At 45.2% G+C, this 15517-nt stretch overlaps 1 protein-coding gene across 1 annotated transcript in view; it reads right to left on the reverse strand.

Annotated features, from left to right (window-relative positions):
- The window catches only part of LOC110376201 (neogenin), a 168066-nt gene that overhangs the window by 11413 nt on the left and 141136 nt on the right, over window positions 1-15517 (reverse strand). Inside the window, exons 23-32 of the mRNA XM_064041912.1 lie at window positions 6109-6224; window positions 5325-5573; window positions 4745-4972; window positions 3941-4617; window positions 3587-3812; window positions 2304-2453; window positions 1794-1876; window positions 626-716; window positions 239-295; window positions 28-133 (exon numbers count right to left, since the gene is read on the reverse strand). Coding sequence (XP_063897982.1) covers window positions 28-133; window positions 239-295; window positions 626-716; window positions 1794-1876; window positions 2304-2453; window positions 3587-3812; window positions 3941-4617; window positions 4745-4972; window positions 5325-5573; window positions 6109-6224 — 1983 coding nt within the window. The remainder of the gene's footprint in view (window positions 1-27; window positions 134-238; window positions 296-625; window positions 717-1793; window positions 1877-2303; window positions 2454-3586; window positions 3813-3940; window positions 4618-4744; window positions 4973-5324; window positions 5574-6108; window positions 6225-15517) is intronic.

A 15517-nucleotide genomic window follows, 5' to 3' on the forward strand; every position in this document is an offset into this window, starting at 1 on the left:
CCTAGAGGAGACGTAGTGTATACTCACTGCGTGTAGTGTCCGAGCGGCTCATACGCCACATAGTGCCCTCGCTCGCGCGCGGCCGAGGCGTAGATGTCGCCGGTACCCACACCCGCGCCCGGCGCCGAGCCGCCTAGAGGAGACGTAGTGTATACTCACTGCGTGTAGTGTCCGAGCGGCTCATACGCCACATAGTGCCCTCGCTCGCGCGCGGCCGAGGCGTAGATGTCGCCGGTACCCACACCCGCGCCCGGCGCCGAGCACGCTGCGCCCAGTGGACACGTGCCCGAACCGCCTACAGAGATATACCTAGAGTTAGCATTATCAAATTGACACATAACAACATAGTCTTATAAAAAACACGACAACACGACTCCGTGTACATTGATTGAATAAACGAAATGTCACTACTTATGACACAACGTGCGTGTTTTTAATTGCGTAGACACGTCACACTACTCACACATGTCAACTCTTCTAACAATTAGAAACGCGAATGTTGTTACGCAATGCATGGATGTCGTTCCTGTTTCACATAAAAGCTGCTGCATGAATTTTGATGGCACACGACTGAAACCATAAGCTAGAAGAATCTAGTTTAGTATAAAGGTGCTGTCACACTTACATGGCGCGGGCGGCGGGTGTAGCGGCTGTAGTGACGCGAGCGATGACTGCGGTGACCCCAGCGGACCCACGTTCGCGAGTAGTGGCGTACTCTGTACATATCATATGTTCTCTATGAAGACACGTACAATATTTAACCAGTGTCTCGACATAACTTTGTAATATAATGAAATATTGGGTGAGAGTTTTGTTAGTCTATAGTTAAATGACGAGTTAGAAATTATTACGAACACACGGCTAAAGATGAGACATATAATATTGCTTTACTTTACGTTAGCTTTGTGTCTAGATCAGGAAACTCAAAACATGATCTATTAATGACTATGGAATGATGGTTTTCTAAAATCGCGTCCACGAGGTGGCAGCACCGAGTCGTCAGGTCCAAGTAACTGTCAAAGTGCTTATCTTTACTATGAATAGTGAACGATTTTAATGTTTTTTTTTTATTTTATAATTAAAGCACTGCATTATTGTTTTACTATTGCGGTTGAGTAAATAAAAACAACTAAATCATATTGTGTTAACAAATTTTTCAACAAGCTTTTCCTTAGTACCAGTGACTTTTGCACCCTCTCTCTTAGCTCAATTTTTAGTTCGGAAACCTTATTCTGACCGTAGTCCATAATAAAATCAGTAACACTTCCAATATAACAGAATTTCAATAAACAATAAGTTCGGACCCTACAATTCCATACTATTTGACAGCTGTTTGGACCAGACGCATACGTGGCGCCACCCGGTGGCAGAAAAAATTGAGAAGACCCTCATTACTAGTGTTCTCTATAACTTGACATAGGAACACATATGAAGTTCATGTTGGAAAGGGGGCAACTTATTTATTTTCTAACAAAAACACATAAGAAATCGTAAGAAAATCTAGTACAGCTATTATATTTGACCCACTTTTCGGTCTTCGATTAGGATACAATTTTGCACATGCTCCGAGTTCTGTTGATAATACATGACTAACTAAGAAACGTCATTACAAATTCAATATGGCGGCCTCTCCAAGATGGCGCACTGGCTGTTTCGGATTATTTTTTAGTGCTTGCTTTAAAGCGTGTTTTTTAGTTTTTTTTTAACTATTAATTTATTAAAAAGATGTACAAGTTTCGTAGATTAGAAGTTAAGCTATTAGTATGTTAGTATATGTGAGTACGTACTCGTACCTGGTCGGGATGCGGCATGCGCGCGTGCGGGCGGCGCTCGCACGTGTTCGCGCATCCCACGCCCACGCCCATGCCTGTCATCGCTGGAGAGAGGAACATAATTCATTATCAACTGTGTTACTATGTTGGGTTAGGTTGCCAGTCTAACCTTATTATAGGTGACTGCAAAAAAGGCAACCTATGGTAGAAGTGATTTTTGGTGTAGTATGAACATGTGAAGGTTCAATTCGGAATATACTTTTGAGATACATTTCCATGCCTCATAAGTTTACGCGAGCGGTTTAGCAATGCATAACTGTCCGGCTTTAACTAAATTAGAGACAAATGAAGTCTACATACAATCCCAAAAATCACAATCATACATAGCCAAAATTTTCATACGTTATTTTCTGTAAACCAAATCAAGTAAATTAAGAAGTTCTATTCACAATCACAAAACAAAAAATAGGGACACTACACAAAATGGAATGAGAAGCAAAAAAAGCATGGAAGAACAAGCATCGCGCTCACGTTTAGTGATGTAGTCGAGGCGGTCGTGTCGGTCGAGTCGGTCGTGTCGGTCGTCGCAGTCGCAGCGCTCGCAGCGGCGGCACGGCTCGCACGGCGACGCGCGCAGCACGGCCGTGTCGTCCGAGCCCGCCGCCGACACCGAGCGCGACTCTAACGCGCGATACGCCAAATTATAATAATGGTGCGGGGTGGTTTGGTAAGTTACTCAGAAATATTGTAAGAAAAAATGACTTTAAAGAACGAAAACCGGTTACGTTAGAAAGGTTTTTAATGTTTGTAGTAAAAGCCTATATACTCATAGAAAAACTGGCTTTAAGAAAACAAAATGATTATAATAAAGCATTGTATCGTCAAAATTATTCAGATCAATTAGTAAAAAAATCTGACGATATGTCCCGTTTTAAAGAAGATATAAACACCTCGTAACTTACCAAACCGTAACAACAAAAATAATAACAAAACAATATGTGAACTATGAATGGGGAAATAAAACAATGACCATAATGAGGTGATGTGCTTCTAGCTTATCGTGCAACATGAACAACCACTAGACGAGTATAATACATTACTGATGAACTTTAGGGGGTCTAAAGTTAGCTGACTGATATGACCATATTTATTATGTAATTGGCTTCATTTTTTCCTAAAGTTGAGAAACTGTTTGGATTGAACATTATTGAATGACTTGTTAAACCCTTTAACCAGACTGGAGTATATTATAAGCCCGACTCTTCAATTTATTCAGTACTAGCTTTTGCCCGCAACTTCGTTCACGTGGAATAGTGACTACCAGCAGATTTTTGATTTGACCAATAGATGGCGCTATATGTCCGGAATATTTTTTTTTTAATTTTTTTTTTGTAATAAAAACTATCCTATGTCCTTTCTCAAGTTTCAAACTATGTCTGTACCAAATTTCACACAAATCGGTTCAGTAGTTTAGGCGTGAAGAAAAGACAGACAGACAGACAGAAAGACAGACAGACAGACAGAAAGACAGACAGACAGACAGACAGAGTTACTTTCGCATTTATAATATTAGTTTGGATAAAGTAGACTTCATTACGTAAGTGGAGCTTCATCATGTATAGGTAAATGGTCTTTTGATAAGTGTGTTTATACATATAGAGTTTCTTGCCGATTCTTCTTCCCCCCATCCACTTTGGAACCGAAATCTATCTTGACGTTTCGCAAACTTTTATTTAAGACTTTGCGTCTGTTATACAATCAGCTAACTTCAAACCTAACATAGAACACTAAACAGTAGTAAGACATGTACTAACCGACATATGTAGGCACATGATGCCGCCTGTCGAGCGAGGCGGGCGGCGGCGGGTGCCGCGCGGGCTCGTACTCGGCGGGCGCGGAGCGGCCCAGTGTGAGGGTGATGCTATATACTGACCGACATATGTAGGCACATGATGCCGCCTGTCGAGCGAGGCGGGCGGCGGCGGGTGCCGCGCGGGCTCGTACTCGGCGGGCGCGGAGCGGCCCAGTGTGAGGGTGATGCTATATACTGACCGACATATGTAGGCACATGATGCCGCCTGTCGAGCGAGGCGGGCGGCGGCGGGTGCCGCGCGGCTCGTACTCGGCGGGCGCGGAGCGGCAGTGTGAGGGTGATGCTATATACTGACCGACATGTAGGCACATGATGCCGCCTGTCGAGCGAGGCGGGCGGCGGCGGGTGCCGCGCGCTCGTACTCGGCGGGCGCGGAGCGGCAGTGTGAGGGTGCTATATACTGACCGACATATGTAGGCACATGATGCCGCCTGTCGAGCAGGCGGGCGGCGGCGGGTGCCGCGCGGGCTCGTACTCGGCGGGCGCGGAGCGGCAGTGTGAGTGATGCTATATACTGACCGACATATGTAGGCACATGATGCCGCCTGTCGAGCGAGGCGGGCGGCGGCGGGTGCCGCGCGGGCTCGTACTCGGCGGGCGCGGAGCGGCAGTGTGAGGTGATGCTATATACTGACCGACATATGTAGGCACATGATGCCGCCTGTCGAGCGAGGCGGGCGGCGGCGGGTGCCGCGCGGGCTCGTACTCGGCGGGCGCGGGCGGCAGTGTGAGGTGATGCTATATACTGACCGACATATGTAGGCACATGATGCCGCCTGTCGAGCGAGGCGAGCGGCGGCGGGTGCCGCGCGGGCTCGTACTCGGCGGGCGCGGAGCGGCAGTGTGAGGGTGATGCTATATACTGACCGACATATGTAGGCACATGATGCCGCCTGTCGAGCGAGGCGGGCGGCGGCGGGTGCCGCGCGGGCTCGTACTCGGCGGGCGCGGAGCGGCAGTGTGAGGGTGATGCTATATACTGACCGACATATGTAGGCACATGATGCCGCCTGTCGAGCGAGGCGGGCGGCGGCGGGTGCCGCGCGGGCGTACTCGGCGGGCGCGGAGCGGCAGTGTGAGGGTGATGCTATATACTGACCGACATATGTAGGCACATGATGCCGCCTGTCGAGCGAGGCGGGCGGCGGCGGGTGCCGCGCGGGCTCGTACTCGGCGGGCGCGGAGCGGCAGTGTGAGGGTGATGCTATATACTGACCGACATATGTAGGCACATGATGCCGCCTGTCGAGCGAGGCGGGCGGCGGCGGGTGCCGCGCGGGCTCGTACTCGGCGGGCGCGGAGCGGCAGTGTGAGGTGATGCTATATACTGACCGACATATGTAGGCACATGATGCCGCCTGTCGAGCGAGGCGGGCGGCGGCGGGTGCCGCGCGGGCTCGTACTCGGCGGGCGCGGAGCGGCCCAGTGTGAGGGTGATGCTATATACTGACCGACATATGTAGGCACATGATGCCGCCTGTCGAGCGAGGCGGGCGGCGGCGGGTGCCGCGCGGCTCGTACTCGGCGGGCGCGGGCGGCAGTGTGAGGTGATGCTATATACTGACCGACATATGTAGGCACATGATGCCGCCTGTCGAGCGAGGCGGGCGGCGGCGGGTGCCGCGCGGCTCGTACTCGGCGGGCGCGGAGCGGTGTGAGAGGTGATGCTATATACTGACCGACATATGTAGGCACATGATGCCGCCTGTCGAGCGAGGCGGGCGGCGGGGGTGCCGCGCGGCTCGTCGGCGGCGCGGAGCGGCCCAGTGATGATGCTATATGACCGACATATGTAGGCACATGATGCCGCCTGTCGAGCGAGGCGGGCGGCGGCGGGTGCCGCGCGGGCTCGTACTCGGCGGGCGCCGAGCGGCCCAGTGTGAGGGTGGAGGACATCAGCGCGCCGCCCTCCACGCTGCCCGCTGATACTGAGAAACGTGATGTACAGAAAATCATTTATATATTGTAGGCTAAAAATCGGAAGTTTTTGAAGAGAAGATAGGACTAGAAACGCCCGCTTTTCTCCACTCCTTATGTGTTTGAGCTGGGAAGACGAAATAATGGAACAAAGAGGGACTAAAAATAGACAGTGGGGGTGTCATGAATGTACAGGTTTCATCACAGATTAGTGCTTCGAAAGTATGTTAATATAATGGAACTCTTGAAACTAAGGAATATCGTCTTTCTGTTTTTCAGACATTTGACCATCTAGATGCAGCACTTTTAAGATTACCAAACTTTAATATCGAAGGCACTAAAGTGCCTGCTACGACACCGCAGATGTTGATTTTATGAACAAAACCAAATTAAAATATGTTCTAGTTGAATTCAACGGGGAAGATTTTTCGACTAAAAGCCCCGATTTAATACAAGAATCTAACAACAAGGTAGTACATTCATGCTACCCCCACACGAGAGAAGTGAGTGCTAAGAGAGAAGAGAGAGGTGGTCAGTATGTCGTACTCTTACTGGCGGAGCTGTGCAGCGACTTGTCCATGTGCTTCAGCTCCATCTGGTCGTGGTGGATCCACAGGTCCGGCGGCTTGATGCCCGCTGACGCTGACGACTTCTGGTATGTGCTGCAAGAGAGAGTAAATATATATACTGCAAACATAATTGCTAAACACAGAAAACATTGTTGTAGATAGGAAAGCTTAGGCAAAGTGCGTTGGTCCAAGGTAAAGAACCTTGTGGAACTCCTTTCAGTATATAAAGGTTATTACAGTTATGTACGGTTTCCGTACAATGACTCGGTTGCTGACTATGCGACCTCAATTTACTTTAATATAATTCTTCATTTTAAACTTAGTTGACATTTTTCACTCATCGCGATTGGCACGGTGGGCAGCCAACTTATAACTATTTGTGACTTTAAGAAATAAACTATTTCAAGTGATCTGCCGTGTTTTACCGTCAACTCAACTTAACTACAATCAACATACTAGCTCTGAGCCATACATAAAAAGTGGTCCTTCGAGCCGGATACTAAGTGTGTGAAAATCCCTATTAGCGATAGCGAATCGGTCTTACTGGTCTCCCAGAAGCGGGTCGCCCCAGTAGGATTGAGAAGGCGCACATATCTCTAATAGAGATAAAATACACTTAGTATCTAGAAAACTAACTGCGATACTCGCAATTTACTGAACTAGTGCCTGCGGTGACGTAATCCTGTGGTACTATCGTAAACTGAACTTCAACTTAAACTTCAACATTCAACTTAACTTAGACTATATATAACAATGGCTCAGAACATCAATGAAATAATCAGTCGCCAAGAAACAATTTTCAACAACTTGAAGCAAATCAGCACTAACTACAAGAAAGACAGTACAAGCAGAAAAACCTTGGAGTATTTGGAGGAGCGACTTTCCCGACTGAACACGAACTGGGAGAAGTTTGTGTTCAATCACCAACTACTGGAAAAAATAGGCGTAACGGACATCCAATACTTCGTCGACGACGTTTTCAGCAACACTAAGAAGATGTACGAGGACGTTCTACAAGATATACTGAAACGGAAAGCGGAGCTACCATCGACTTCCAAGACTCAAGCAGAATTGTCACCCTCTGCACCTGAAGGTAAAGTAAAGACTAAATTTTTCTTCGATGATATCGACTTTCACGTCCCTCCTCGCGATTTAGACAAGACTAGTGAAAAACAGCAGGAACTTTTACGACAGCAATACTGTAACTTTCGAGCTTTTGAGCGTACCGTGGAGAAGCTGAACTTAAACTCCTCGATGGAAAAGTGGGAGCTTGAGGATAATCTCTGTATCTTGAAAGGCAAGTGGGAACACATTGAGAAAACTAACTGGGAACTAGACTATATTTCACATGACGAAGATTCAACTTACAAACGAAAATATGAAGCTACAGAGACCCTTTATGATAACTTGCGAAAGAAACTGCATCATCATATTTGGAACAACGTTCACTATGAAAAATCTACACCGAAAATTGTGATACCGGACTTCTACGGAAACTACACTCGGCGTCACAAAAATCGCACCTCTTTATAAATTCCCTTCAAAGTCATTTTAACCCTATTAATCAATGGTAGACATATGATTATGAGGTATCATTGGAAAGGCAATTTATTTAAATTTCAGAATAAATCAATGGATGTGGTTATTTGTTTACATGGATATAAAAAAAGCGAGCTAATGCAAATCATTAAAAAAGGAAAATTTTATTTTATCAGTAAAAATTACAACAAAGTCCTTTAAAACAACTTAAAACCTAGTGTTACCCCCCCTGGCCATGATTTCTGCTTCCATGCGTTCTCTCATGGACCTGATTAACGTGACAACAGTCTCTTGCGAAATGTTGTCCCATTCTGCAACCACGGCACCTTGGAGGTCTTGAAGAGTGGTAGGGGCAGAATCACGTGCCCGTACTCGCCATTTCAGTTCATCCCAAAGATGCTCAATAGGGTTCAGGTCTGGAATTCGCGCCGGCCAGCGCATAACAGGGATTCCAACTTCATGGAGGTAGTCTCTTACAATTAAAGCGGTGTGACAGCGGTCGTTATCGTGCATTAACGTGAACCCACTGCCAACAAAACCCGCATAAGGGACAACCTGCTCCTCTAAGATCTCTGTTACGTACCGAGCAGCAGTCAGCGACCCTTGCCCGCGAGCACTTGCAGTCCGAGAAACACACACAAGGTTCGTTTTGCCGTCGATTGATTTGCCGCTCCAGAACATACACGAGCCACCCCCATATTCCATTGTCTCTTGAATACAGGCTTGCGCGAATCGTTCCTCTTGCCTCCTATACACTCTTCGACGCCTGTCGTTGCAGAAAAGACACACCCTCGTCTCATACGAGAAAAGCACAGCCCTCCATTGATCTATTGTCCAATCCACATGGTCACGGGCAAATTGCAACCGGTCTCTCCAATGCTGTGCAGTCAATTTTGGCCCTGTGGCAGCCCTATGAGCTCCAATTTTCTTCTCCTGCAGCCTTCTTCTAAACGTGGAGACGCTTACAGAAGTTCTGCGAGCTGATCGCAGTTGTTGTTGCAGCTCAACAGCATTGGAGAACCGATTACGTAAAGACGTCGTAACAATGAAGCGATCGTCTCTTTCGGATGTGCACCGTTGTCTTCCAGATCCACGTCTTCGGATATAGCCACCAGTCTCTTGGACGCGTTGGAACACTCGTCGAACGGCAAAACGACTCAAGTTCAGCTGCCGAGCAACATCACACTGCCGCATCCCTGATTGCAGTAGTGCAATGACTTGAGCGGCTTCAGCTGCAGTAGTATCCATCTTCTGGGGTATTTTTCTTGCTTTAACTCATCACGTGTGTTCACTTCAAAGGCTGAATAGCGAATGACCCACATTTAACCTGGATCGCTCGTTTTATACCCTTGTAGGGAGGTTCAATTAGTGGCCGTTGTAATGCGTATTTTGACAACATTTTTTTAACGTTACGTGCTAATGAGATCTGTTATGTTTAGGAATTCTAACTGTTGTTAATTTAAAGGTCATTAAACATGCTTTCAATTGATACTAATATTAATTGGGTTTAATGTATTCATTGCTGGCGGGATATGCTTTAAACTTATTATTGAAGAGGTGCGATTTTTGTGACGCCGAGTGTATAATCAGTGGCCTACCTTCAAAGATCTTTACATGGAGAGTGTGCACAACAATCCGTCACTGTCGAAAGCGCAAAAAATGCAACACCTTAAGACCAAACTCAAGGGCGAAGCCGAAAAAATCGTACAGCATCTCGGTATTAGTGCGGACAACTATAATTCCTGCTGGGAGATACTCACACATCGTTACGATAACAAACGTCTGCTATTCACGTCCTACATGAACACGTTGCTAAATCAACCTACCATACAAGAAGCAAGCGCTGCGAGCCTACGGAAGTTGCACGACGTCACACTAGAGTGTCTGAACGGACTCGGCAACATTGGTCTGGACACAAGCAACCCGGGTCCGATAATCGTCCATCTTTTAGTTCAAAAACTCGACAAGGTGACTTACAATGAGTATGTCAAAGATCTCAAAGAACCGAGGGAATTCCCTGACCTGGAGGAATTCACCCAATTTTTGGAAAACAAGTTCATGGCCCTAGAAGCTTTACAAGGGAATAATCAGCAACGGTCACACTCGTCGCCTAGATATCTGACGTCATATAAACCAGCCAACAATGTGTCATTCGCTCGAAACAATAACTATAAATATAATACCCAGGGGTCATCAAACTTTAACAGACTTAATAAGTCGCCCCGAGCCTTGTTTACAATGGCATGGAATTGCCCGATTTGCAAAACTGAACATGTTTTAATGCAATGTGGCAAATTCTTGGCTATGAGCACTAAGGAACGTAATGACACAGTGCGGAATTTGCGTATTTGTCCAAATTGTTTATACAGTCACGGAGAACGTAAATGCAATTCGAGAAAAACTTGTAAACTATGTCATAAGGCACACCATACACTACTGCATGATGACGGAAACCAGCAGAACCACCGTTCCACACCTAATAGTAGCAGCATACCATCAACATCACACGCTGTGAACAACTTGACGAACGAGACAAGGGAAGTCCTGCTGACAACTGTCCTTTTAAAGGTTAAGAACATCGACGGTGATTACATAAACTTACGGGGTTTGCTGGATCAAGGTTCGCAAGTAAGTCTCGTGACCGAAGACGCCGCGCAGCCTCAGATTACCGAGACGGAAAGTCAGCGCTATTGTGTCGGGTGTCGGGTCACTGTCTGGCAATTGTAAAGGTTCGATCAACTTAGATTGCAAATCTATACATTCCAACTACGAATTTAAATTGGAAACTTTAGTGATGAAGAAACTCATAAATAACTTACCCACAGTCTCCTTCTCCATACGAAAATGGGACTACCTAGACAACTTGAAACTTGCAGATCCCCATTTCAATGAGTCGGGTCCGATTGACTTGTTACTGGGCGCCGACATTTATTCAGAACTCATACTGACTGGAATCATAAAGGAGGACAACTTCCCCGTAGCCCAACAAACAAGAGTGGGCTGGATACTATGTGGGAATGTCAAAACAGTTAGCTGCTTTGCAATACTTAATGATCTCGAAAACATGACACGATTCTGGGAAACTGAAGAAATCTCAGACACTGCCGCCTTAACTAACGAAGATCAGTATTGTGAGGACTTTTATAAATCCACTACGGAAAGATTAGCAGACGGGAAATACGTGGTGCAAATGCCCATGAAAGCAAACTACAGCGCTCAACTAGGAGCTACTAAGTCGCAAGCCCAAGCTCAGTTCCTACAACTCGAGAGGAAAATGCTAAGGAACAGTGACCTACGCAGGGAATATCATCGTTTTATGGAGGAGTACATTTCCCTGGGTCACATGAAGCCCATAACTGCGGAAACGCGTAGTAAAAATCAAGTATATTTACCACATCACGGGGTTCTAAGGGCAGAGTCTACAACAACAAAATTGAGAGTTGTTTTTAACGCATCTTACAAGGCGAAGAATAACAACAGCTTGAACGATCTTATGTATTCAGGCCCAAACTTACAAAAGGATATGTTTACCCTACTTATTAACTGGCGTACATGTCGATACGTCTTCACGGCAGATGTCGAGAAGATGTTTAGATATATATGGCTGAAAGAAGAACAACAGCATCTACAAACTATTGTGTGGCGATCTTCTACGGACGAACCTTTACGTGAATGGCAACTATGCACTGTAACCTACGGCATGAAAAGCGCGCCTTTTCTAGCCATGCGCACATTACATCAACTAGCACAAGATGAAAAGGATAATTATCCTGAGAGCGCCAACGCCTTACAAAATTACTTCTACATGGACGATCTCGTCCATGGCCAGAACAGCATTGAGGATGCGAAGAGGGTGGTCGCTGAACTCATTGCACTACTGAAAAAAGGCGGTTTCAACTTAAGAAAGTGGACGAGTAACGAAGCATCTATACTAGAGGGCTTGCCAGATAACCAGAAAAGCACCAAAGCTAATATAGAATTCAGCCCTGAAACCTCCAATACGAAGATGTTAGGGATGGTGTGGAATCAAAAACAGGATACATTTACTTATCAATGGAGACTATGTGAGAAGAAATCTCTGACGAAACGAATATTATTGAGTGAGATAAGTAAATTATACGATCCTCTATTATCGCCTGCGACTATAAAAGCAAAACTACTTTTTCAAAAAGTTTGGATCAGCAAGACCAACTGGGATGACAGTTTGCCGTATGACATAACTGCAGAGTGGGAAAAATTGAGAAAGGAATTTCCTTCTATCAACAAGATTTCGGTTACACGATGGCTTCAGTGTACAGAGGATACAATCGAGATTCACGGCTTTTGCGACGCAAGCGAAAAGGCATACGCATGTGTCGTTTATAGTCGAGTGAAAAACAGCAATGGAGACTTTACAACTACGATAATCGCCGCTAAAACAAAGGTGGCGCCGCTTAGTAAAAAGATGTCTTTGCCTAGACTGGAACTCTGTGGAGCACTGTTACTCGCCAAACTTATGGAGAAAATTAAGAGCACTCTTTCTTACAAAAATCTCCAAATACATTGCTGGAGTGACTCGAAAGTCGTCTTAGCATGGCTACAGGGAGACATTAATAGGTGGGACAAGTACGTCGCCAATAGAGTGACACAAATAAACAGTATTATCCCTGCTAAACAATGGGACTACGTTAAGTCGGAAGAGAACTCTGCGGACTGTGCTACTCGAGGTCTCTTACCATCGCAACTTCTGTCTTTCAAGCTCTGGTGGGAGGGTCCCTCTTGGCTAAAAATAAAACATAGTAAACAAGACAATGCCCTCCAATTACAGGGCGATGAACTATGTGACACTCTAACAGTAAACAACACATGCTGCGTTGCAACTTACAAAAACAGCGAAATAATAACCAACTTGTTGAATAAGCACAGCAGTATCAAGCGTGTAATCCGAGTACTTGCGTGGATTATACGATTCATCACTTCACGCGTCCGGCAAAACAAATTAACCGATTGCGAAAGGAATAAGTGGATTACGTATTTAACTTCTGAAGAAATAACTGAAGCAACGAACATGGTGATCAAAGACGTACAAAGAACTTACTTTGGTGAAGAAATTGACTGTTTAAAGAGAAACAAAACAATACCTACGAAGAGTAACCTTTTGAAGTTAACCCCATTTCTCGATAAGAATGGGCTACTGCGCGTCAAAGGGCGACTTGTAAACTCAATGCTGCCTCCTGAATCAAAACATCCAATTATTCTCCCTGCTACTGGAAGATTTACTGAAATGATCATTCAAGAAGCTCACCGTGATACCCTCCACGGTGGCGCACGACTCACACTAGCATATTTACGTCTCAAGTACTGGATAATTGGTGGAAACAGGACAGTAAAAAAGGAACTTAGGCAGTGCATACGATGTCACCGTTTTAAGCCTCATCGTAACATGCAAATAATGTCGGACTTGCCTAAAGAACGAGTTACACCGTCAAGGCCATTTACGAATACTGGCGTGGACTTTACTGGCCATGTGGACATCAAGATCAACAAGGGGAGAGGCGTAAAGACATGCAAAGCTTATATAGCCATCTTCATTTGTCATTTGTTTGGTGACCATACCACCAAGGCGGTGCATCTCGAGTTGGTGTCTGACCTAACAACTCAAACTTTTCTAGCCGCCTTCAAGCGTATGTGCGCACGCAGAGGTACCCCGAAGCATATGTTCTCCGATAATGGAACTAATTTTGTTGGTGCCGCAAAATTACTGTATGAAGATTTCGAACAAAACAAAACTTTCAAAACATCCGAATTTTATGACGAGATAAACAACATGAAAATACAATGGCATTTTAACGCCCCTCTATGGCCTTCTGCTGGTGGACTTTGGGAGGCCGCCGTTAAATCTATGAAGTATCATCTGAAGCGAGTTTTGGGAGAACAGAAGCTTACTTACGAACAGTTCACAACACTTTTAACTCAAATTGAAGCATGCTTAAATTCACGCCCGCTTTGCCCACTGTCTGAAGACGTTGAAGATCTAGAATACTTGACACCTGGGCACTTCCTTGTTGGCGGGCCCTTACTGTCCCCAGCCAAGGAGGAAGAAGACTTCAACCAGCACGACTTGAGAAACAGATGGAGGCTCGTAGAACAAATAAACTTACACATCTGGAAGCGCTGGTCAAACGAATATCTACAGCAACTACAAGTACGCAGCAAATGGCAACAACCCAAAGAAAACTTGGCAGAAGGAGATTTAGTGTTAGTCAAAGACGAAAACTTACCACCGGGAAGATGGGCTCTCGGGAGAGTGGTGGAACTTCATCCGGGAACTGACGGAAATGTACGCGTCGTCACCTTAAAAACTAAGAAAGGTCAACTAAAACGACCAATCGTGAAATTATCGCCGTTACCGGTACGCCGCAACTTACCATGCACGGAAGAAATAGTAAACGAAGTAAACAAACAGGAACCGCCGGAACCTAAAAAACAAAGAAAGGAGAGAAGCCCTAGTACGAACAAACATAGTTTACTCTCTCTGCTCCTACTGTGTATGATGACAATATTTGGAATCACACAAGCAGCGCCTGTCACGACTAACAACTATAAGGTGACCTCGATACGCAATAATCAACCCATATACTTTGATGAAGCAGGAAAGCTGCAACTTATACACGACGAATGGTCGCTCCTAATCTTCTACAATTTAACTTCATATTGGCAAGCCACGACTAAGATAAAGTTGTACATCGATCAAGTGGATATACTTTGTCAACAAATAGCCCACGAATACAAACCCTGTGAAACTGTCGTCGATCACCTGCGTTACGAATTGAACTACCTTACGGAATACAATTCCATTTTACTATCGCAACATTCAAGACAGAGGCGAGGATACTTTGACGGGTTCGGAAAATTAGCAAGGACGCTGTTCGGTGTCCTCGATGCAGATTTTGCCGAGAAATACGAACAGGATATAAAACACTTACAAATAAGTGATAATTATTTACTTCAATTAATGAAAAATCAAACACTGATTGTTGAAGCAGAAAATAACATGATTAAGCGAAGTTCGCAATTTATGGATAAACAACTACAAAACGTTCAAGTTTACATGAATCGAACTTGCAGCGCAATCACAAAAATAGAAAACAGAGCGCAAATGTTATATACGATTAGTGATATTAATTCCGCCGCAGTAACTTCGACTTTAATTCTTAACGATTTACACCGAATTCAAGACATGCTGATGAATGCCTTAGCCAATATCTACCGAGGCCATTTAGACACGCACCTTTTTTCAGCCTCTCAGCTGATTGAGCAGCTCAACATCATATCAGGAAAACTACCGCAAGGAGTTTCACTCCCATTAAGGATATCCAAAGGATTTTCAAGACATCTATGAACTTATTCACGTTAAAGCCAGAATTACACGTAACTTTTATTATTCGAGTTGCACATTCCACTACTAAGTGATGATAACTACAAAATATATCGTGTTATCCCAATTCCATTCATGAGACAGACACACTTGAAACTTGTGCAACCTTTATCAGCCTTCATCGCAATCAATCTGATTAAAAACTCGTATATTACATTGGAAGAAGAGGACATGCGTCATTGCACCGCCTACAGAGAAGACGAATACACCTGCATCTCCAATCAACCAGTATACAGTTTCCATGATAAAGATGCACCATGTGAGGCTAAAGTGTTCAGTCAACAAACATCGCTGGCGTGCGTCATTAACGACATAACTTGCAAGGAAACTTGGATAAAACTACATAAACCCAACGTTTGGTTGTTTACGTTGTGCAACAAACAGCTGATGCGCGTAATATGTAGCGATCAGGTGACACCAGCGGTCATTG

The sequence above is a fragment of the Helicoverpa armigera genome, chromosome 27 (genome assembly GCF_030705265.1).
Source record: "Helicoverpa armigera isolate CAAS_96S chromosome 27, ASM3070526v1, whole genome shotgun sequence".
NCBI classification, from domain to species: Eukaryota; Metazoa; Arthropoda; class Insecta; order Lepidoptera; family Noctuidae; genus Helicoverpa; species Helicoverpa armigera.